Source organism: Poromitra crassiceps, assembly GCF_964638095.1.
Source record: "Poromitra crassiceps genome assembly, chromosome: 3".
In the NCBI taxonomy this organism is placed as follows: domain Eukaryota; kingdom Metazoa; phylum Chordata; class Actinopteri; order Beryciformes; family Melamphaidae; genus Poromitra; species Poromitra crassiceps.
This window is the reverse complement of record NC_139625.1, coordinates 27,430,747-27,453,693: the sequence shown is the minus strand read 5'-3', so window position 1 is coordinate 27,453,693 and position 22,947 is coordinate 27,430,747. Positions and strand designations below refer to the sequence as shown.

Sequence of the window (22,947 nt, the reverse complement as noted above, 5' to 3'; positions counted from 1 at the left end):
CACTTCAAATGGAGTCACCAGAACGACAAGGGGGCTTAATCCTCATCGGAGCCACTCGTCTATCCGGCAGGACAGTGATCAATAGCAAGTGAGGAGAACTGCTTTTGTGGGTTCTTTCAAGGTAGGGAATAAAATAAATAATGGTCAAAGATTTCTGTAACATTTATATAACAGTGACACATGAACATTGTGCAACCAGGGACAACCCTCGAGCACAACGGCGCACTGCACGGACACCGAGGTTCACATGCAGTGCCATTTGACAGGATATGTACTGTCAACAGTGCAGGCCCTCTGCATATTTACTACCTCAATGTTTGCCCTAGATACATGTTTGGCAACAGAAATAACATCATTTACAAAGCTTTTTATAAAGTGTGTGGGCCTTCCTGTATATGCCATTTGTCAACAGAGGCTGACAGCTGAACTATTTATATGCCACGACTGACATGTGAATGCTATACGTCAAGATGTAAGGACATACGTACATTCTGACATTCACATGAGAGTTGCCGTGGCTATTGCTGCGGACAGTAATGACACTGGGAGATCTATATGCAGTACAATGTGCCGCTATATTAAAGCTTGGTCGGCTGGATTATCATCGCCCAGAAAACCTTCACTGACAATTCGTCAAAGAGTGGATATGCGGCGTATGCTCCAATTTCACATTTCTTCATTTTGAGCTCGTTATTGGATTTGGGAAATCCACACAGCCCGGTTTTGGGAGGCTGGTTCTGCTCTCTTGCCGCCTTCATCCTGAAGGTGAAGTGAGATATCAAGCTGTGGTGTGAGAAGTTATGACTTGCAAAGGACATGATGGAGAAACTGGTTGCAAACTGAAATGAGCCACGTACAGATCCTCACGCAGCCAGCGGAGCGGAAAGCCTAACCCCATGCTGGTGTCGGTGACAGGGTAGGAACCCGGCATACCGGGGAGGTGAACCCATTACTCGCTGGCACGAAAGACCAGCGCACTTCACACGCACCCGCACAGGAAGAAAGCCGGTGTGGATCGCTCATCAAATCTGTCACTGATCGAGCCGACGTAGACGTAGCCACGTTAGAATCGAGTGGCAGGAAACTTCAGGAGCACGCAGAGACAGCTGGAAGCGGGGTGTGGGCTCAAAATGGACAAACAGCTTGCCCAAACACACACGTAGAGAGAGGCACACACACACACGCACACGCACGCACACACACACACACACGCACGCACGCACGCACGCGCGCGCGCGCATGTACGCACACACACACACACACACACACACACACACACACACACACACACACACACACACACTCCCCAGCACATCAGGATGCCTGTCAAGTCGAGTATTTCCTCTGGGACTGAGACTCAGGACTTAAGCCCCTCAGCCAAGCTGCTCTCTGTAGCCTTGGACCTGGACTGGCCCTGATTCTGGCTGAAAAGTCCACTCTATCCCCTGGTCAGGTCATTAGCACTGTGTCAGTGCAGCCATGTGTCCTCGGCCATTCGGAGCTGAGAGCCAGTAATGAGCTGGCCTTCCACCCTTTAACCCCCTGATCCCTTTGCCTTGGTTTGCCACTGGAAAAAGGAGAGAAAGTGTGTGTGAGAGGTGTGTGTGTGTGTGTGTGTGTGTGTGTGTGTGTGTGTGTGTGTGTGTGTGTGAAGGAGAGAGAGAGAGTGAAGAAAAGAGACAAAAAGAGAGAGAGAGAGAGAGATCTTCCCGTGAAGTCTCAAGTGAGCAGGGTAGGCGAGCCTCCTATCAGCAGACCATCTCCTCCCCTGTCACCTTTGATCCCAGTGGTCAACAGACTATTAGCGCTGAGGTGAAATAGGCCCTGCTAATCTGGGCTGTCGTGCTTGGCTGGCTTCAGTAGCCAATAGAAATCAAGCGAGGGGAGTATCGACTTCTCACAAAGACGATAACCGATGGGTGTGACCATGTGAGGGAAAGGACTAAAAAAGTCGATACATTTTTTAGATGACCCCGACGTTTAGCTCTCCGCTCATATAGTGTATATCAGCACTCTCCCTGGATGCGAATACCAAAGGGTTATTGAGCAGCATATTGAATGGTTTCATAATTTGGCACAAATAGGAAATATCCTCGTCTCTCCTTCCAACATCCTTCCCTCTCTCGTTGTGACTCTGTGGCCCACTGCCATGTGGGGCCAGCTGCACCAAGGCAGCAGCAGCAGCCAAGAGATCATCTGCTGGGCTTCAGATTGGTGGCAGTTGAATGGGCCAGGGCAGGGGGCCACCAGTGGGCCAGGGCAGGGGGCCACCAGTGGGCCAGGGCAGGGGGCCACCAGTGGGCCAGGGCAGGGGGCCACCAGTTGGCCAGGGCAGCGGGCCACCAGCGGGCCAATAGCGCACACTGGGTCAAGAGCACTTAGTCTTTGCAGATTAGTGCACATGTGCTTGTGGATTTTATGGAGCAGAGGGAGAATCATAGATTTGGGTAAATCAATTTGTCATTTTGAGACAATAAGTCACTATTCACCATAGGGTTGTTTGTATTGTAGACATCATGAACGCCATTTCCTCCGTTAAAAAAAGCAATCACACTCCTACAGTATGAACGCGTGTCTGAGCCAATTCCATTTGTAAAGGGGAGAGCGAGTTTCTATTTCAGTGGTGTGTAAAAGGACCACAAATATCTTTCCAAATGTCAACCAGGGCCTTTTCTCAAATGAGAGATTCAAGGTGCCCTATAATGGGCTGTGTGTGGTAGTAGGGCCCCAGGCTGCCTGGTTGAACACGGGCCATCTCTACTTCTTTGTCTCGACAACACTGCAAGCTTTCCCCACCAAGTGGGAAATCAAGTGAGAATCCTGAATTAAAGCTGTTGCCTTTCGGCACGGCAGGACTCCCAATCCAGCAGAGCTGGTGTGGGTTTTGTCATTCTGAAGGATCTGCTTTTAATGAAAGAAACAGGCTTTAGAAAATAACACCAGAAACATTTCTGCTGCGTTTGTAAATCTTCCATATCCTGAAGGGACATTTCTCTCTGCCCATGGAGGCCCCGCCCCCGCAGCCTCAGCTATGTGCTATTGGGCAACTCATCCCAGCTCCTATACGGCCACTAATTGCTTTTAGAGACTTTAGATGGAGAACACATCAGAAGACAGCCTCTCCCTTGTATGCCAGGCTATTTGATTTGCCCTACTGTAGATTGCACACATGCGGTTGAAAGCTTTTGGTGGCCTCCCATAAACCGTCTCTAAAGGCACTTGTTGACATTAAAGGGAGGAATGGAAATCTGTCTTCAATTTTCAAGAGGAAATTTAGGAACAACACTGCAAAGACGGCGATGCCATAACAGACTTCGGCACGGTGGCTCAGCGTCGTGGGTTCGAATCTCCACCCGGTCCTTTCTGTGTGGATTTTGCATGTTCTCCCTGTGCTGCCGTGGGTTTCCTCCCACAGTCCAAAGACATGCTGTGTTTGTGTAGTATCGTAATGTAATTTAGTTAAAAAAAAATAGTATGTATATAATGTAACCGTCTAACCGATGTTGTGTGTAGATAATATTATGATGTAGACAGTATATACTAGCCTGGGTAAACCCAGCCTTCAATGTGACATCACAGGCTATGCCTGTATAGAGGTCACGTGGAGGCTGGGTTTACCCAGGCTAAGTATATACTACTGTGATGATGCTATGTAAAAGGCCTTTGAGACATGCTTTGTTATGGGGCTATAAACATAACTGAACATAACTGAACTGAACCTCAATTTTAAATGCGGCGAACAAAGAGATGGCAAAAATAGAAAGGACTCATCAAAAGAAAACATTCAGGCCTCACTTAAAGATACCTGATGGTGAATATTAAGTGTAAGCAATAGATGAGGTTAGCACCTGGAGAATGATTGGGGTGTTTGGTGTGTACGCCAAGTCTGGTGGGTGTAGAATGTCACAGAGTGATGTGAGTCAGGTCTGAGAGCAGATGGCCTCGTCACAGCAGGAGGAGACTCATCAGTAAAAAGGACACCTTCAGATGACGGGAATCACTCTCAGTGATTCCCTCTAGAATATTTAAAAACATTACGCTACAATGAAAACCGCATGAATGAATGTGCAAATAAGTGATTTCGAGGTACAGCATGACTAGTCGTCAGCTCCCGTGAAACCAGAAGGGCAGCTCGCGACCTTCCCAAGCCTTTCCGGACATCAAACAAGGCAGAGAGACTAACCCTTATCCCACATGAGAGAAGAGTTATGGAGATGCGTTGGGGTGGTCATTTCAAATGCCCTTGAGGAGGAGGTCAGCAGATTAGTGCGGGGTCGAACTCTGACCCGAGATCACCCAGGCTTCTTGACTACTGAGGAATGAGAGGTCAGCACTCCTGCAGAGTTCTGACACAAATTCTCTGGAAGACCTCATCTCTTCAAAGTCTGAAATGTAGCATTTCTAGTGACGCGACATGACCTAACAAGCACATGGTATTTAGGAAAGAGAAATAATGAAGCTCCGACCCAATTATTTCATAATTAAAATGCTCATAAGGTTGATTATTTGCAGTATTTATCATCACCTTCTCCTCAGTGGATGTGACGATACGCACTCTAATTGCTGTCAGAAGTGCAAAGTTGCTCTCTTCTAGCTCCATATTTTTATGTATTTTCCTAGAACTTCACGTTGCTCTGGATATGTGTCAGCTAAGTGCATGAAATGTCAAATATAAATGTATAGTTGTCAAAATGGACATAATAAGACATACCGGGCTGGGCTGCGGGAGGAAGTTGTTGACTCTGGAAATGCTCCACATGCCCTCCAGGTACTGCTGGGCCTGGATGGTAACGGAGCCCAGCGACCCAGTGAGCTGCCCTCCTCCCACGGTCACCTGGACGCTGGTCTTGGGCCCGGCAGAGACCGAGGAGCCCTGCGCCCAGCCCAGCCCCCTGCGCCGCTCCCCCATGGGCAGGACGGTGTGGGCAACCGGCTGGCCTTTGGAGGGCTGTCTGGCATGGGCGCTGCTGGAGGACGAGATGGTGAACCTGGAGGGCTGGGGTATGAAGGAGGTGGTGGTGGGCAGGGCGGGCATGTCGGAGCTGAAGGAGAGGACCGGGGCGTGCAGCGTCTGCAGCGCCACCTGCCTCAGCTGGCGGAGAGGGGTGAAGCACACCTGGCAGCAGCTGACGCCCGCTTCATGGCTTCCAGGTGCTTGGAGCTGCTCGAAGAGGAACGCAGCGTATCCAGGATCCTGGAAAGACACAAAGAGGGGCACGTTAATGCCATGCACAACATGCCCGTCCACACACTCTACGCACGTATCTCCCTATCTCCTCAGTCATCTTATGAAAGGATTTCCTGAATGTTGTTCACATTTTCCAGGCGTGTCAACGGTCTGCTAGCAGTGTGGTCCCCCACTGCCCTCTGGGACCCTCACTCCCTGTCATAACCACTTCCTCCTCCTTGGCACGGCTGTTTGTTTAGACTGAGCAGCTCCGCCTGCCTGCCTGCAACCCGAGACTGCTGATCAGGTTCACCAGGCATGTGTTCATCTCACAGTGTCTGTTGGGACGCTGGGACAAAACAAGCCAAACGCGGCCAAATGTGAGGACACAACTCGGAAACGGTGCTGGAAAGGATTAGTGGAAGATCCCACAGAATCATGGTTTAAAGCATATCCCCACAAACAACAAGCCAAATGTATAATCTGTTTTATTTATTTTGTAAGGCTGTTTATGCCTTCGGAATGAGGGAGGCCATGCAGATTTGAGCTTATTACTGCGTTTGGAGAGGGTGGCCAGTGGAGTTTTGTCCTTCCTCTTCATCTCTCACAAGGCTCCCTAGGGTGTCTGTCTCAGCATGGGCGGGAACAACAAAGGAAAACAACAGCTGAAAAGCCCAAAGCCAGGCGATTTACATTAGATAAGAGTCCCAGCATGAAGACATTATGATAAGCCACCAAATGTGAAAATAACCATCTCCTCCCGGAAGCTGGAGGCACACAGAGCTATCATTGTACTATTCAAATGCTTTTGTCTTATCCTCTAAGCGAGGAAGGCACATACTGTAACTTTTCTCTGTGTCTTAGAGAAATACACACGCTCTCGCAAACACACACATGTTTACAGACACACGCAGACACCACAGTCTCTTAAGAGGCATAAAGAGGATGTGAGCTCCAGCCTGCTGCCCAGTGGAGTCATGGCCTAAGACAGGAGCTCCACAACTCATACATAAATGTTTATGAGGCCTTTGCTCCGTGGATCCTCGGAGGTGATCAGGAGGAGTGAAGCGCCTTAAAGCAGTGCCACTTAATACAGCCAGCCCAGCAGACGTACATACTGTAGGGCCCACAGAGGCAGGCGGGTAGAGGGACTCTAACAGGCCCTTTTACGGTGGACGTCACAGGGTTAGTTGCGCACGCATCGCGGTATCCAAAACTCCACGGAACTCAAGCCGAAACGAGAGAGATCCCCGGAATACATGAAAAAGACGTCTTGTGCCGTATCGTATGCGTATAGACGCTGGACATTCCCACTAGGAATATTACGATGTGCGGCACGGCAACTTTGGCGATGCATTGGATCCTAGATCCATCCTTCCTGACAGTGAGTAGAGGTCAGGAAACCTCACCCCATTGAAAGAGTTAGCTTATTTGTGTCAGGTAACCTGTCTGTTGCTGGCAAAGCTTTAAAATACAAGGAGGAGGCATCGGGATCTTCCAAATTTCTATGACAGATGGACCGCTAGTTGTAACTTTTTGCAGCGAGTTCGGCTCCGCCCACGAAATGTGTCATGGCTATTTCCAAACAGTAAAAGGGTCTATCTATACTATAGTATTCTGTTACATCACCACACGGCCATCTTGGTAGGAAAATAACAGGTGATTGTAATCAATTAACAGGTGATTACAATCAAGTGACACAAACAGCCAATGAGCTGTGTGCATTATATAGTGCCATATTGGTAGGAAAATGCTTGTGACATCATGGGAATACTATGAATACAGTCAGCCCAGCAGATGTAGGCCCACAGAGGCAGGCGGGCAGAGGGACTCTAAATCTCCTCCCTATGAAAGGAGCTCAATACGGAGACTTTTACTTGACCTTTCTCTGCCAACATAAGCAGAATTAATGGTTATGATCACGCAACTTTTGGCACAACCTCACAGAGAATAATGGAGGCTTTTTCTCAATTGAAAGATCTTGGACACATTTTGCTGACAGAAAAAGAGGTAACCACTGAATGAATTATACTCGATGATGATGATGAGCCATGTCTAATCTCTATATCATCACTTTCTTTACAAGAGGCTCCAATCATGCAAATGACTGAACTCTCACTTATGACCGGACATTCAATAAACCAACCAATTTCCTTATTATACTTGCAAGGGCTTCTGGTTAATGAGTGACCATCTAGGCTACTTACTTTACACTCGGGCAGGCATGGACCGGACACAAGCAAAGAAAGAAAATCCCATAACTCCTACTGGAGTGTTTAACACTCTGACTGGCTAATGGCCAATGCATCAATTATCTTCTACTGTAGGTGTGTGTGTGTGTGTGTGTGCGTGTGTGCGTGTGTGTGTGTGTGTGTGTGTGTGTGTGTGTACATGCATGCATTCAAATGTAAGAGGCAAGTTAAAATAGCAATACAGCTTCTTTAGAGAATCATATCTAATGCTTCATGATACTATCACACGTGAGTGTTCTCTACCGTTAGTATTTGGACATGGAGGGCAGCTCCTATGTTGAATAAGTCTGTGACAAAATCGGAAGAGGCATATGAGAAAGAGCGAAAGAAAATACAACTGGCTGCTGTGTTCACGGTCTCGTCTGACTCCGTGGACCTGGTTCTAAGACAGGAAATTGAAGCAAAGTCACATTCAGTCAACTCCGCCCTTCCATCACCCCTCACCCTTCACCCTGCCACCAACCCTAGCCCACCTCGGGGCATTGGCTAGATGGATGAAATCAATTCCCCTCTCGTTCTCCATGCATTGTTAGGTGTTGATTTAGGGGAGCTAATAAAAAAGACACAAAGCTGAGCCCATCTGCTATTCAGTTAGGACTGTGGAGGTTAGAGCTGGCCTGGGCCTCTCCTGTAAAGCTGTCGGTAAGCTTTATGCCCGGCTGCTGGAGTGAACCAAGGGTCAGGGCCAGCCGGCTTATGAGGATGATGGTGCTGATGATGAGGGTGATGATGATGCTGGAGATATGGATGTGCGTATGATGAGAGTGAAGGCCAGACAATCCATCGTTCCACATAAGCCGTCGGGAAAGAAGGCATCTAAACTGAGCTGGGGAGATTGTGTTATTTCACACATAGGAATTTAATACACTCATATTTTCATTTTATTCCCATATTGCTGCGCTAGCTCACCGTGCGAGTTATACTGTATTGCTTGAGAGGGGTGGCGTAAAGTGGAAAACACGACACATCTGATGCATGAGTGCCATATTGTTTCTTTTATTATCCATATGATCTACTACTGACAGGTGCAAGTGGGTGTGAAGAGTAGCCCCGCTTTAGAGACGCATGTAATGCGCGGCATCAACACAATCCAAATGTTCAAAGCATTCCTGTCTGCAGAGCAGTGGAGTGGAGCGACTTCAGCGCCCCTGCTTTTCAGCCATTGTTCTGCATAAGTTGAAGATGGCTTCGGTTTTGTTTTCAACAGTAGTAGAGAGAGAGAGAGAGAGAGAGAGAGAGAGAGAGAGAGAGAGAGAGAGGTGGTGGGAGGCAGGTTGTGCCCCTAGCCAGGAGGCTTGTGGGTGGCTGTGTTGGTTTACTGCCTGTCAGCGGTGATCTTTATTAAACTCTGGGGACAAATGTAGTCAGATGCTACGGCCTTATTATGGAAAGGAGGTGTGCCCAGGGGGAGAAAGAGCTGCCTGTGGATTGGAACGGGCCCATCACAGCCCTTAGAGACACAAGTGAGTCTCTGGCCCTCACACACTAACCGTGATGAAACCCAGAGCAGCAGCAGGACAGAGAGCAGCCAGACTAACGGTCTGACTGTCTGTGCGGGTTGATGGAGAGTGTCATCACAGACAGCCCGTGCCCAGGGGCTGATGGAAACAAGCTGGGCTGCTGTAACCACTTACGGATGAGGGGACAGCGAGAGAGATGTGCATGATTTCTCTCATGCTTCCTCGGGGCGCAAACAGGAGCAGGAAAAGTCACACGTACGATTTTTTTCTCTCTCAAATCATGCCTCATTTAGCCCGTCTCGTCTGCACACCTTCCCTCCAATCAGACAACGGGAAACTGCCTTCTAACGGTTTCTGCGTTCAATGTTTGATGTAACTCCGCTACGGAGCAGCGGGCCACATAGCAATCTGACTTAAATCAAGAGGAGGTCATAGTGATTTGAAATGCATGAGGCCCCCTCGCTAGCCGAGAGAGACTCTTAGGCACGCTCCATTGAAAGTAAAATACTCTGGGAAACCATATTTTCTATTCCAGTTGAGCCGAGCAGACATTTCCCAGGCATAAAGGCTCCCTGTGGCCTACTGTACCACTGGCAGAAAGAGGAATGTCAACTAGTCAAATTATATCAACGTGCTTCCATGATGGAAAATAGAGTGAAAAGTTCCCGACACAGCCGCAGCTTGTCGGCACGTCTCGAAACTGTTTTTCAGAGATGTCAGTGCTCAATGTCATCCTGTTGAATGCGATTTATTTTCTCATTTATAACATCGGTTAAAGTGTAATTTCAACAGCTCAAGCCCGGAATTAGCACAGAATTGGCTGTGAAACACTGAATGCCAATGAGACCGAGAGCAGTGACCTTCCCTGCACCTCGATGCCCTCCGTGTGTGAGCGTTCAGTAACTGGAAACAAGACTGAGGGAGTTTCACTTCTCCAAGTTGGCTGTAAGAAATTGAAATTGCTCAGTCAGTCTTCCTTCCTGTACTTCCCTTTTCAGGTTGCTCTACTATTATTGTAGCAGCAGGGAAACATTCCCCACTATGAGTCAGTAGAACACTGTGCTGCTTTATGTCTGTCCTCACTTTCTTCTCAACAACACAAACGCTGTTCACACATTATAATACCTAAGTACTTCCTATGACTGCATTTCTTGTCAAATGAAGACCACACAACAACAGCTGCCAAATCTGGTTCCCTTTCTGCTCGCTGCTCTCCACTTTCCCTTTCCTTCCCAGTCAGGACGAGACGGAGCCATCTCTGTTTATTTGGCCTGTGACACTGTTGGCCCAACCTGCACAGCTTCTCCATTGGTCTCAAAGGGATTGGCCCATAAAAGAAACCCCAGGAGCCCAGTGCAGATCCCGGGCTGAGGACGAGAGCTTCCAGCAGGCCTGCTTTCCCACAGGTAGCCTGGCTCTCTGACAGGCGGCTCGGAGAAAAACGAGCACAGCTGCTGGCCTTGCCCCCGGTGAGCACGGGGCATTAAGGCAGATTACATTCCCAGGATAAAAGGAACACATCCAGTGGTGTGATCCCTCTCTGCCTGCTCCTTCTCAACTACCCCCACCACCTCCACCTCCACCTTCACCTCTCTGCCTGCTCCTTCTCAACTACCCCCACCACCTCCACCTCTCCTCTCTGCCTGCTCCTTCTCAACTACCCCCACCACCTCCACCTCTCTGCCTGCTCCTTCTCAACTACCCCCACCACCTGCACCTCTCTGCCTGCTCCTTCTCAACTACCCCCACCACCTCCACCTCTCCTCTCTGGATGCTCCTTCTCAACTACCCCCACCACCTCCACCTCTCCTCTCTGCCTGCTCCTTCTCAACTACCCCCACCACCTCCACCTCTCTGCCTGCTCCTTCTCAACTACCCCCACCACCTGCACCTCTCTGCCTGCTCCTTCTCAACTACCCCCACCACCTCCACCTCTCCTCTCTGGATGCTCCTTCTCAACTACCCCCACCACCTCCACCTCTCCTCTCTGCCTGCTCCTTCTCAACTACCCCCACCACCTCCACCTCTCCTCTCTGCCTGCTCCTTCTCAACTACCCCCACCACCTCCACCTCTCCTCTCTGCCTGCTGCTTCTCAACTACCCCCACCACCTCCACCTCCACCTCTCCTCTCTGCCTGCTCCTTCTCAACTACCCCACCAACTCCACCTCTCCTCTCTGCCTGCTCCTTCTCAACTACCCCCACCACCTCCACCTCTCCTCTCTGCCTGCTCCTTCTCAACTACCCCCACCACCTCCACCTCTCCTCTCTGCCTGCTCCTTCTCAACTACTGGACACAGGGCTGGACACTGACTCATAGATCTGATTAGATATCAGGTAGGGCTTTTTAGTGCTGCGACACCAGCAGTAGATGTGGGACACAGACCATTAAGTTTAACCACTGCCTGCTTGGAGGCAGAGAAGACAATGACTCAGGATGTCACACTAGCATGCTGTTTAAGTGTGTGGGAACGCCTTTGGTAAAACACAGAATGGGACAGCTCACCAAATCACATCAAACAGATGTTTGCCCCTGTCTGCTGACTGCACGCCATTAAACAAACCTGCAATAAGGCTTTCCTGAATCAAAGCAGCGCTGTGTGCAGCAGCACAGTGGATAAAAAGAAAATACTCCACTAAACTAGTGAATTGACTCATTGCATTGCTGTGCTAAAAACTCCAGCAGCTGCTTCACTTTTCTGTCATCCCTTGTGCTTTTTATTGGAGCATAGGCTACTTGGATGAAAAATAATGAAACGTCTCTGCTTGCCTAGCATCACTAATGTGAAATATGCTGTTTACGATTACACTTGACTTTATTTATCCCCTATGGGGGGAGTTTGTCTAGTCTAGGATCAATTTGTTTTTTTTGCCTAGGCTACATAGAAAACAAATACTAATTAAGACATGTATTCCAAATTATTTGTGTGCAAAAAAGACTTTCCAGCCAAAAATGGTTTCTAGTATGACTTTCCTGAGAGAAATTAGCTAGTAGTGAATGTTAGTACAGCAACACATTACAATGAGCAAATTCCTTTTGAGATCAAATAGATAGTTACCTTGGTCTAGCGAAGCGCATCAAAGTTTGTTTTCATCAGTATTCCACTGAATGCCCAGCCAAGTCTTCCTGCATCAAGCATCTGTGCATGAGGCCTTTATGTTAGTCTGCTCTGTGTCCGTCTCTTCCTCACTGTGACTGACAGTGAACTGCTGGGAGAAAACGCAAATGGTTTTGCCCCAGAGTGACACTTTGAGAACAGGACAGCACCACCTGTTCCAAATCGTACTGCATCCTCTGCTGAACAATCAAGGGCTCTAGTGAATCTGACTACAGCCTACAGTCAGGATTTAAAGCACAATACTATTGTGGCAGTTTTCTAATATCTTCATAGGGGGCGGTGTTTGGTTTTGGCTTGCTTGCACAGCAAATACTGTGTGGTTAGTTTGAATAAGGGTCATTCTACATTGAAGAGCAGCCTGCAGCTTCTCCTGTCAGCCATCAAAACACATGTCACTGTCTATCAAACGGGGGGGGGGGGGGATACACCATAGATTCTGACCCCAGGTTAAACGGGGGGGGGGGGGGGGGGGGGGGGGGGGGGGGTTGTACACCATATATTTTGACCCCAGGTTAAACACAGATGCACTCAAATGTAATCACTCATGAATATCTGCAAAACAACCATTAATGACCTCATGTAATGACGTGTCACCACTGCATACAGCCGGGCTGACCCATTTGTCGGGGCAGGGGTGCTTGTAATTCTTCTTAGTCAGGGGAGAATTATAGTCACAGACACTTTTTTTTATTATAAAACAATGCAATTACATAAAAGGTACTGAGTAAACCATGGCTTACATAAGAGGGAGAAATGGGTGAGAGGCGTGTGCACTTGTGTGCCCCTTGTGTGTCTGTCTTACACCACGCCATCTCACCCATCCATCACTCCGGCCTTTCGCCACTTGGCCAGTTAATTACCTTTTCCTGTTCACTCGCGCACAAAGAAAACAAGCTCCTTTCAGACTGTTTGGACAGACTTCATTCTCTCTCTCCCCTCCCCTTTCCAATGTCTCTCTCTCTCTCTCTCTCTACGTCCTAGACCTAGACCCAAGGCAGCCTTCACTGCTTTAGCCCCGGATCCGTCAAGCTGTCATCGGCTGGAGAGCGGAGGGTGCAGGCTGGTGTGATGGACTTTACCAACTGGTAGAGAGACGTCTTCATCATCAGACATCTGACTGATCACCACTTCACCTCGGCAAGAAACACACTTGATAAGGATGAGATGATGCTGCTCTACACACATTGATTATGCTGCCGAGAACCATCTCTCCCAAGTTTTCTCATTAGTGAGAAAGATCTGTGTGTCTATCATACTGGGCTGCATCACTGGATAACGTAGCGCGATGAAACAGAATGTTTTTGTCTCCGCAGAAATCTTCCGCTCTTCCGTTGCTGACATCATGGATTGTGTTTATGTATACTTGCACCAACAACTTCTAATTAGTATCGCTAATTTTTGGGCTCCTGGATGCTCTTTTGCTAGTTATCTTTTTCCAGACGAAATGAGTCAATAATGAAAAATCCAACAGGCAAGCTGTGGAGAGGCAGGAGCCAAGTGCCGTCCTATAAGCTCCGCAGGTGAGAGAGAGGACAGAAGGGAGGAAGAAAGGTAGGGAGAGGTAGAGGGTGAAACTCCTCCGGCACAGGGGAGAGGTAGAGGGTGAAACTCCTCCGGCACAGGGGAGAGGTAGAGGGTGAAACTCCTCCAGCACAGTCTGGGAGCACACAGATAATGAACAGTAGTTTTGCACGGGGAGTTCACAGGCCGCTCAAAGTTTGGCACATTTAACCACATTATGACAACTTGCTTCGGAGAGCTGAGACTGTAGGCTGGAAAATGCGGCTGATTTCAGGATCCGACTCCGACTGTTTCCAACTGTGTTACACACATTTACAAAGTCCTCTCTACCCTGCAGTGTGTGCACTAATTCAAACGGTGTTCAGTATTCCAAGCCATCCACACTGCCGCTTGTTGAGAGATCTATTTTTGTCCAAGAGAGCCCACTCTAAAACACTCAATGCAGGGTGGAGAACGCCGGATACAATAGTTCCTTCCAACAGCCCCAATCAGTACTTCACTAATACTTCATCTCCCTATTCAGCCTATGGAGTGATGGCAACCACCTGCCTCTCTACTGTCTAAATTGCCCCTCTTAGAGAAACAGTGAGAAACAGTCCACTCCCCGGCTCCCCGCGGTATATTTGAGTGAGAAAACAAACCGCTAAGGCTTATGCCGAGTAATCTCCATCCCAACTCTTTCAGCCACGAGGATGGAGTGGACTACCACACACAAGCGTAGACGTGATTGGTGAATTAATGAATAAAAATGCAAAAGGAGTTACTCATGCTCAAACCGAAGTGATTGCATAGAGGGTATATTTTCACAGCATTCTGCAGAGCCATCCCATAATGTGGAAATCTTAGTTAAACATCAATGAAGACATGAATGGAATTAATCATTTTTAGATCAACATTGAATCTTGTTTCCTGACACCGCTGCAGTGAGCATAAGCTGAGAAGTACAGTATGGATCTACATATTGTAGACTCATTTGCTTCTTTTATTTGGTTATTGCAATAACATTAATGTATGCATGGAACCCATAGTGCTTATTTCTACACGCTCCCAGCCATCAGAATGAAGGTGTGTAGAAGTGATGACAAGGTGAAATGTTCAGTATCCTGCTACAATTATTCTCTCCACTTTCCCCTTGGAATGGACCGTACAGTCATTATGCTGGCACACTGCCACCCAGATACATATTCAACTTTTCTGTTGTTGCCAGAGTCTCAGCCTCCTTCTCTCTCTCTCTCTCTCCACATGGAGCGACTCTATAGATCCGGTCTGTGGAGAGGAGGCACATAATGAGACACAGTAAGCGGTTACTGTTGAGCATGGCATTTTTTGTATTTTCTTTTATTTGACAGATATCTCAATTTTCATTTAACTGCCCAGGTGCCAGCGTGGATATAAGAGCACCATAGGGTCATAACACTGCAGAGAGTATGGCATAAATTGCAGAGAAGGGTATTACATATTAAAGGTTCGAGTCTCCCATTTTGGCACCTGAGCTCTGCTCGTAAAGCAAGGCACAAATCACTGAGCCAAGGTGAGCTGTGCTGAATCCTGCCCCATCTGCTCCCTGCCTTCAGTGCATTATCTGTTCCATCCACTCCCCGTCTGCAGTGCATTATCTGTCCCCTCCTCTCCCTGCCTGCAGTGCATTATCTGTCCCCTCCTCTCCCTGCCTGCAGTGCATTATCTGTCCCATCCACTCCCTGCCTGCAGTGCATTATCTGTCCCATCCACTCCCTGCCTGCAGTGCATTATCTGTCCCATCCACTCCCCGTCTGCAGTGCATTATCTGTCCCATCCACTCCCTGCCTGCAGTGCATTATCTGTCCCATCCACTCCCCATCTGCAGTGCATTATCTGTCCCATCCACTCCCTGCCTGCAGTGCATTATCTGTCCCATCTGCTCCCTGCCTGCAGTGCATTATCTGTCCCATCCGCTCCCCACCTGCAGTGCATTATCTGTCCCATCCACTCCCCGTCTGCAGTGCATTATCTGTCCCATCTGCTCCCTGCCTGGAGTGCATTATCTGTCCCATCCACTCCCCGACTGCAGTGCATTATCTGTCCCATCCACTCCCTGCCTGCAGTGCATTATCTGTCCCATCCACTCCCCATCTGCAGTGCATTATCTGTCCCATCCTCTCCCTGCCTGCAGTGCATTATCTGTCCCATCCACTCCCCGTCTGCAGTGCATTATCTGTCCCATCCTCTCCCTGCCTGCAGTGCATTATCTGTCCCATCCGCTCCCTGCCTGCAGTGCATTATCTGTCCCATCCACTCCCTGCCTGCAGTGCATTATCTGTCCCATCCTCTCCCTGCCTGCAGTGCATTATCTGTCCCATCCTCTCCCTGCCTGCAGTGCATTATCTGTCCCATCCTCTCCCTGCCTGCAGTGCATTATCTGTCCCATCCACTCCCCGTCTGCAGTGCATTATCTGTCCCATCCTCTCCCTGCCTGCAGTGCATTATCTGTCCCATCCACTTCCCACCTGCAGTGCATTATCTGTCCCATCCGCTCCCTGCCTGCAGTGCATTATCTGTCCCCTCCTCTCCCCACCTGCAGTGCATTATCTGTCCCATCCACTTCCCACCTGCAGTGCATTATCTGTCCCATCCGCTCCCTGCCTCAAGTGCATTATCTGTCCCATCTGCTCCCTGCCTGCAGTGCATTATCTGTCCCATCTGCTCCCTGCCTGCAGTGAATTATCTGTCCCATCTGCTCCCTGCCTGCAGTGAATTATCTGTCCCCTCCTCTTCCTGCCTGCAGTGCATTATCTGTCCCCTCCTCTTCCTGCCTGCAGTGCATTATCTGTCCCCTTCACTCCCTGCCTGCAGTGCATTATCTGTCCCATCTGCTCCCTGCCTGCAGTGCATTATCTGTCCCCTTCACTCCCTGCCTGCAGTGCATTATCTGTCCCATCTGCTCCCTGCCTGCAGTGCATTATCTGTCCCCTTCACTCCCTGCCTGCAGTGCATTATCTGTCCCATCTGCTCCCTGCCTGCAGTGCATTATCTGTCCCCTCCTCTCCCTGCCTGCAGTGCATTATCTGTCCCCTTCACTCTCTGCCTGCAGTGCATTATCTGTCCCATCCACTCCCTGCCTGCAGTGCATTATCTGTCCCATCCGCTCCCCACCTGCAGTGCATTATCTGTCCCATCCACTCCCCGTCTGCAGTGCATTATCTGTCCCATCTGCTCCCTGCCTGGAGTGCATTATCTGTCCCATCCACTCCCCGACTGCAGTGCATTATCTGTCCCATCCACTCCCTGCCTACAGTGCATTATCTGTCCCATCCACTCCCCGTCTGCAGTGCATTATCTGTCCCATCCTCTCCCTGCCTGCAGTGCATTATCTGTCCCCTCCTCTCCCTGCCTGCAGTGCATTATCTGTCCCCTTCACTCTCTGCCTGCAGTGCATTATCTGTCCCATCCACTCCCTGCCTGCAGTGCATTATCTGTCCCATCCGCTCCCCACCTGCAGTGCATTATCTGTCCCATCCACTCCCCGTCTGCAGTGCATTATCTGTCCCATCTGCTCCCTGCCTGGAGTGCATTATCTGTCCCATCCACTCCCCGACTGCAGTGCATTATCTGTCCCATCCACTCCCTGCCTACAGTGCATTATCTGTCCCATCCACTCCCCGTCTGCAGTGCATTATCTGTCCCATCCTCTCCCTGCCTGCAGTGCATTATCTGTCCCATCCTCTCCCTGCCTGCAGTGCATTATCTGTCCCATCCTCTCCCTGCCTGCAGTGCATTATCTGTCCCATCCACTCCCCATCTGCAGTGCATTATCTGTCCCATCCTCTCCCTGCCTGCAGTGCATTATCTGTCCCATCCACTCCCCATCTGCAGTGCATTATCTGTCCCATCCACTTCCCACCTGCAGTGCATTATCTGTCCCATCCGCTCCCTGCCTGCAGTGCATTATCTGTCCCCTCCTCTCCCCACCTGCAGTGCATTATCTGTCCCATCCACTCCCCGTCTGCAGTGCATTATCTGTCCCATCTGCTCCCTGCCTGGAGTGCATTATCTGTCCCATCCACTCCCCGACTGCAGTGCATTATCTGTCCCATCCACTCCCTGCCTGCAGTGCATTATCTGTCCCATCCACTCCCCGTCTGCAGTGCATTATCTGTCCCATCCTCTCCCTGCCTGCAGTGCATTATCTGTCCCATCCACTCCCCGTCTGCAGTGCATTATCTGTCCCATCCACTCCCTGCCTGCAGTGCATTATCTGTCCCATCCACTCCCTGCCTGCAGTGCATTATCTGTCCCATCCTCTCCCTGCCTGCAGTGCATTATCTGTCCCATCCTCTCCCTGCCTGCAGTGCATTATCTGTCCCATCCTCTCCCTGCCTGCAGTGCATTATCTGTCCCATCCACTCCCCGTCTGCAGTGCATTATCTGTCCCATCCTCTCCCTGCCTGCAGTGCATTATCTGTCCCATCCACTTCCCACCTGCAGTGCATTATCTGTCCCATCCGCTCCCTGCCTGCAGTGCATTATCTGTCCCATCCGCTCCCTGCCTGCAGTGCATTATCTGTCCCCTCCTCTCCCCACCTGCAGTGCATTATCTGTCCCATCCACTTCCCACCTGCAGTGCATTATCTGTCCCATCCGCTCCCTGCCTCAAGTGCATTATCTGTCCCATCTGCTCCCTGCCTGCAGTGCATTATCTGTCCCATCTGCTCCCTGCCTGCAGTGAATTATCTGTCCCATCTGCTCCCTGCCTGCAGTGAATTATCTGTCCCCTCCTCTTCCTGCCTGCAGTGCATTATCTGTCCCCTCCTCTTCCTGCCTGCAGTGCATTATCTGTCCCCTTCACTCCCTGCCTGCAGTGCATTATCTGTCCCATCTGCTCCCTGCCTGCAGTGCATTATCTGTCCCCTTCACTCCCTGCCTGCAGTGCATTATCTGTCCCATCTGCTCCCTGCCTGCAGTGCATTATCTGTCCCCTTCACTCCCTGCCTGCAGTGCATTATCTGTCCCATCTGCTCCCTGCCTGCAGTGCATTATCTGTCCCCTCCTCTCCCTGCCTGCAGTGCATTATCTGTCCCCTTCACTCTCTGCCTGCAGTGCATTATCTGTCCCATCCACTCCCTGCCTGCAGTGCATTATCTGTCCCCTTCACTCCCTGCCTGCAGTGCATTATCTGTCCCCTTCACTCCCTGCCTGCAGTGCATTATCTGTCCCCTCCTCTCCCTGCCTGCAGTGCATTCTCTGTCCCATCTGCTCCCCGTCTACAGTGCATTATCTGGGAGAGTGACATGCTTTGTGCGTCACAAAGCTGCTGTGTGTCAGCAGAACAATGGAACAGCAGAGTTGCAAGTGGCAGCATCCGCCTGGTGCAACAGCCAAGGTATGGCAGAGAGAGAGGAGGGGGGGGGGGGCTAATTCATCATGAAAGATGCCATTACCATGCCAATGACTTCTCAGAGAATACAATCATCGCTAATAATAGACATTTTAACATCAGCCATTGGCTTTCAGCCAGTAAGGGAAATAATAATGGAAAAGTGTTGTCTGTCACTAGGCATTGAAGGCTGGTGAGAGTATTGATAGGAAAATACGGAGATAAGCACTAACCAGTTTTTGGTTGTTGTTTTTTTCTTGCTAATTGAGATGTCTAGACACATTCAATTGAATCTCAGCGAGATAAGGAGGCGGACTGAGCTATCTACGGAGAGAATAGCACGTGCTAATCCACTTACTGATCCTGAAGAATTTTCATTCAGTGTCCTAGAAAACGCTTTGCTTATCAAGAATGGTTCATATGCACATTTTGCCACTTTGTCCTCTAGGAACAATGGTATACCGCAAATGGCTTTGTGGCCCACAATGTAAAAGCTACTTCAACCATTTGACTTAACATTCAAATGAGTTGGTAGGTAGTGATTGGTTGGGCTGATTTGGGAGAAATTGAAAGATAGATGTTTTTACTGCTAATCCCGCCCCCCCATTAATGTCATATGAAAAATGATTAATTTCATAATATTTAAGTTACATTGAATTTAGGCTCAGCTACACAAATATGCTTTGGACATAATTGACTTACACAACTAATGCTCAGAAACATTCAGGCAGACAACACAAGATACATTTGTTAAGGCTTCCTAAGTCATCCATCCACCTGTTGGAACAAAGCCCGACTGGTACCGAGAGTTCAGACAAATCAGCGTCTCAGGAGAGACAGGTCAACTGCAAGACTGCTGGTCTCGCTTTCTCTCTGCACAACCAATCACAAAAGAACCAATCACAAAGAACCAATCACAAAAGAACCAATCACAAAAGAACCAATCACAAAGAACCAATCACAAAAGAAGCCCCAAGTGACAAAACTGCCTCTATTCCATCAGAGACGCAAACATGGGTGCAGACAAGGACATGGCGACTGTCATTTCTCATCACAATACAAATAGATAGATACCCTTGGACTTGTTGTCAGTTTTGGCGGGTTTTGAGTTCCTTGCTCAGAATTGGCTGTTCTCTTCCTTCAAGGGCTTTCTGCCTGCTCATAAGAAATGTCACGATACAGCAGCACTCTGTGAGGCACAGCCGGGGAATACAGCTTGACGGTGAAAAACGGTGTCCTGAGAGAAATAGACTAAGGCTGCAGGTTCACAGCGTGGGAAAATGGAACATGTCAAACAAAGCGAAAATAGAAAGCGTGGGTCCGCATTCGCAATAAGATTGATGCGCTTTGCTCAAGGGTACGACGGCGTTCGTCTGAGTCCGTCTGTCTGCATAACCTCTGAGTGCTGCTTTACTGCACTTAAGAGCATGAGTAACGCAGCTGTGAAATAACAATGGGCACTCGGGAGGGAACGGCTGTACAGTCTACAGCAGCCTCTATTCACACTGATGCAGGGTAATAGATCTGTGATATATTTATGAGTCAAGGAGAGTGCTGGCTAGCCAGATATAGCATCATGTAAGGGGTGGATCTGCTTGTGCATTCCTGGGCCGATCGCTTTGTTCTGCTAATTTCACTGAAGTCGGAAGCAGGACTTCAGAGCTATTATTACAACATGTCAGCCGAATCAGAATCACATATTACATCCTGGAGCTGCAAACATAAAAATGAATTTGGTAATAACACACATATGCAATATACACACACACGCACACGTAAAAAAAAAAGGGGGGGGAAAGTATGTCTCGAAACCTAACCCTAACCTTAACCACTGACCCCAAAACCAGCTTTTTACCAAGCCGTCCCCAGTCACCTGGTCTTAAGTCGGGTGTGTGTCCCCGACTTGGACTTACCATAAGTAAAACCACACATACACACGCACGCGGACGCACACGCACACGCACACACACACACACGCACACGCACACACATACACACACACACACACACACACACACACACACACACACACACACACACACACACACACACACACACACACACACACACACACACACACACACACACACTTCTATGTAAATTGGGTCTGGGGATGCAGAAGCATGCCCAGTCCGTGCTTGGGGTTTGATTGTGGGACTGTGGGGTCAGAGGGTAACTAATTGTGCGACTCCTGGAGGTCAGCATCAGTGTGGCCTCCTGCCAGAGCGCTGGAACACCACCTGAAGGTCTGTCAGCAAGACAGGTGACCTTTGACCTCCCTGCTGATGACATGATCGACCCCGGTCAGCAAACACACGCCATATCTTAATCTGGGTCACAGAGAGAGCAGCAGGCCACTGCTACCGGCCCAGATGCTACGTGCCGATCTGGAACTATCGCTGTTGTTTCTGGTCTCAGTTTCATCAAATATCAGGAATAAAAATCACCTCTCATTTACCATGGGGTCAATCCATACACTGTAAAAAAAAGATGGACGTAGAGTGTGACGTCACCCATTGGTTTGTGGACTCCCGTTTTGAAGGCTCTAGTTTGGCATTTTGGCTGCTGCCTGCTATTGGTCCGTGATCGGCGAAGTGCGCGATCACTGGGCAGGCGACCTGTCGGACACCCAAAACAGTCTTATTGTTTATGTTACTCTAAACAGGTGAGTTATATAAAAATGCACCACCCATACAGATGTCATGAAAGGTGAAATAAGCAATACAGACCAAAAGCTTTTCTCGACCAGGCTGTAAACATGTTTATTTCTGCTGTAAATTCAGGCATTTTAACATGGGAGTGAATCAGTGAAAAACGGGAGCCCAAAATCAATGGGATAGCTCTGTCCATATTTCTTAGATCAGTGGAGTGAATGGGGAATGACTCCCTTTTGCAGCCAGCCTCAAGTGGCCATTCAAGGAACTGCAGTTTTGGGCATTCCCGCATTGGCCTCATTTCTCCCAAGAGTGTCTCTTCCCTCGGGTCAATCATATGATCCAAGCGTCTTTTCCAGTTAAGCAGAGTGGGTCTGTTGCTTCTGGTGTAACATGAATAAACGTGTTGTGGTCAGCTGGTTTGAATTGGCGCTGTGCACACAAACTCCTGGGAAAGTAGAACTAGAAAAGCCTGTTTGGTGCAATCTGGTCAATCTAACAATGGCATTCTTGCGCAAGCAGCCATTTTTTTTAAAAGACCCCATAAAGATCCAAACTTAGCTCTGCCTCCTAACTCCTGGCATTCCACAGGAGCAACTCTCAGTTTTACAGAGTGCCTCCTAAAGCAGAGCGGAGCAGGAGATGGTTATCATTTTTCACCAGTCAATAATTAGCCGACTCCCTAATCAGCTGTTTGTGCAGCGTGGCTGTCCCTGCCTTTTCATTTAGCCATATCAGAGCAGACGCCGGGGCTTTTACCTGCCTGCATGCCATCCGCTGCCTGTACCACACTGATAGCTGACTCCAGCGTCTGGAATGCACACGTACCCGTTTATGTGACAGCCTCATAAAAGAGCAACCAGCAGGTCTACTTACTGCATGTGAAAAAAAGGGGAGATGCCATCCTGTTGCAAAAAGAATGAACAAACCTGTGTGATGATGGATGGATCAAATCACATGACACTTCCTGCATGATGGAAAAGGTATTGTGATTGGAGGTCTAGGGATCATCCAAAAAAAGAGGAGTGCCTCACTTTAATGATTAACGAAATGTCAAAAAGGATTTCCTTTCCTAAACAGAGACTACAATCATGTGAGTCTGCCTGCAGGCCAGATGGGGCTTCTCCCACTCTCCTCTGGCCCGGGCTGCTCCACTGTTTTGGAGAGAGAGTGACCCAGACCAGTGTCAACAGCTGGGAAAAGCATCCCTCGCTGTGCTAGTTTGTGAAAGTGATAAAAATAACGCCGTGAAGTATCCTGCTGTGGGTTACGCCCTGAACGGGTCTGTTTTTCCTGGCCAGGAGGGTCACTGTCAGGGAGGGCTGGACCTCCAGCCAACACACATCAAGGCAGCACTTTCCTAGCCGCCATTTTTGCCCCTGTCATTTCCTGTTTTGACAGGAAACAGGAGATGATAACATA

General features: G+C 49.1%; 1 protein-coding gene across 1 annotated transcript in view; it reads right to left on the bottom strand.

The window, feature by feature from the left end:
- kif26ab (kinesin family member 26Ab) overlaps positions 1-22,947 on the bottom strand; it is a gene marked incomplete at its 5' end in the record, with an annotated part of 99,714 nt that overhangs the window by 52,003 nt on the left and 24,764 nt on the right. Inside the window, one exon of the mRNA XM_083632789.1 lies at positions 4,712-5,194. Within this exon, the coding sequence (XP_083488915.1) occupies positions 4,712-5,194 (483 nt within the window). The remainder of the gene's footprint in view (positions 1-4,711; positions 5,195-22,947) is intronic.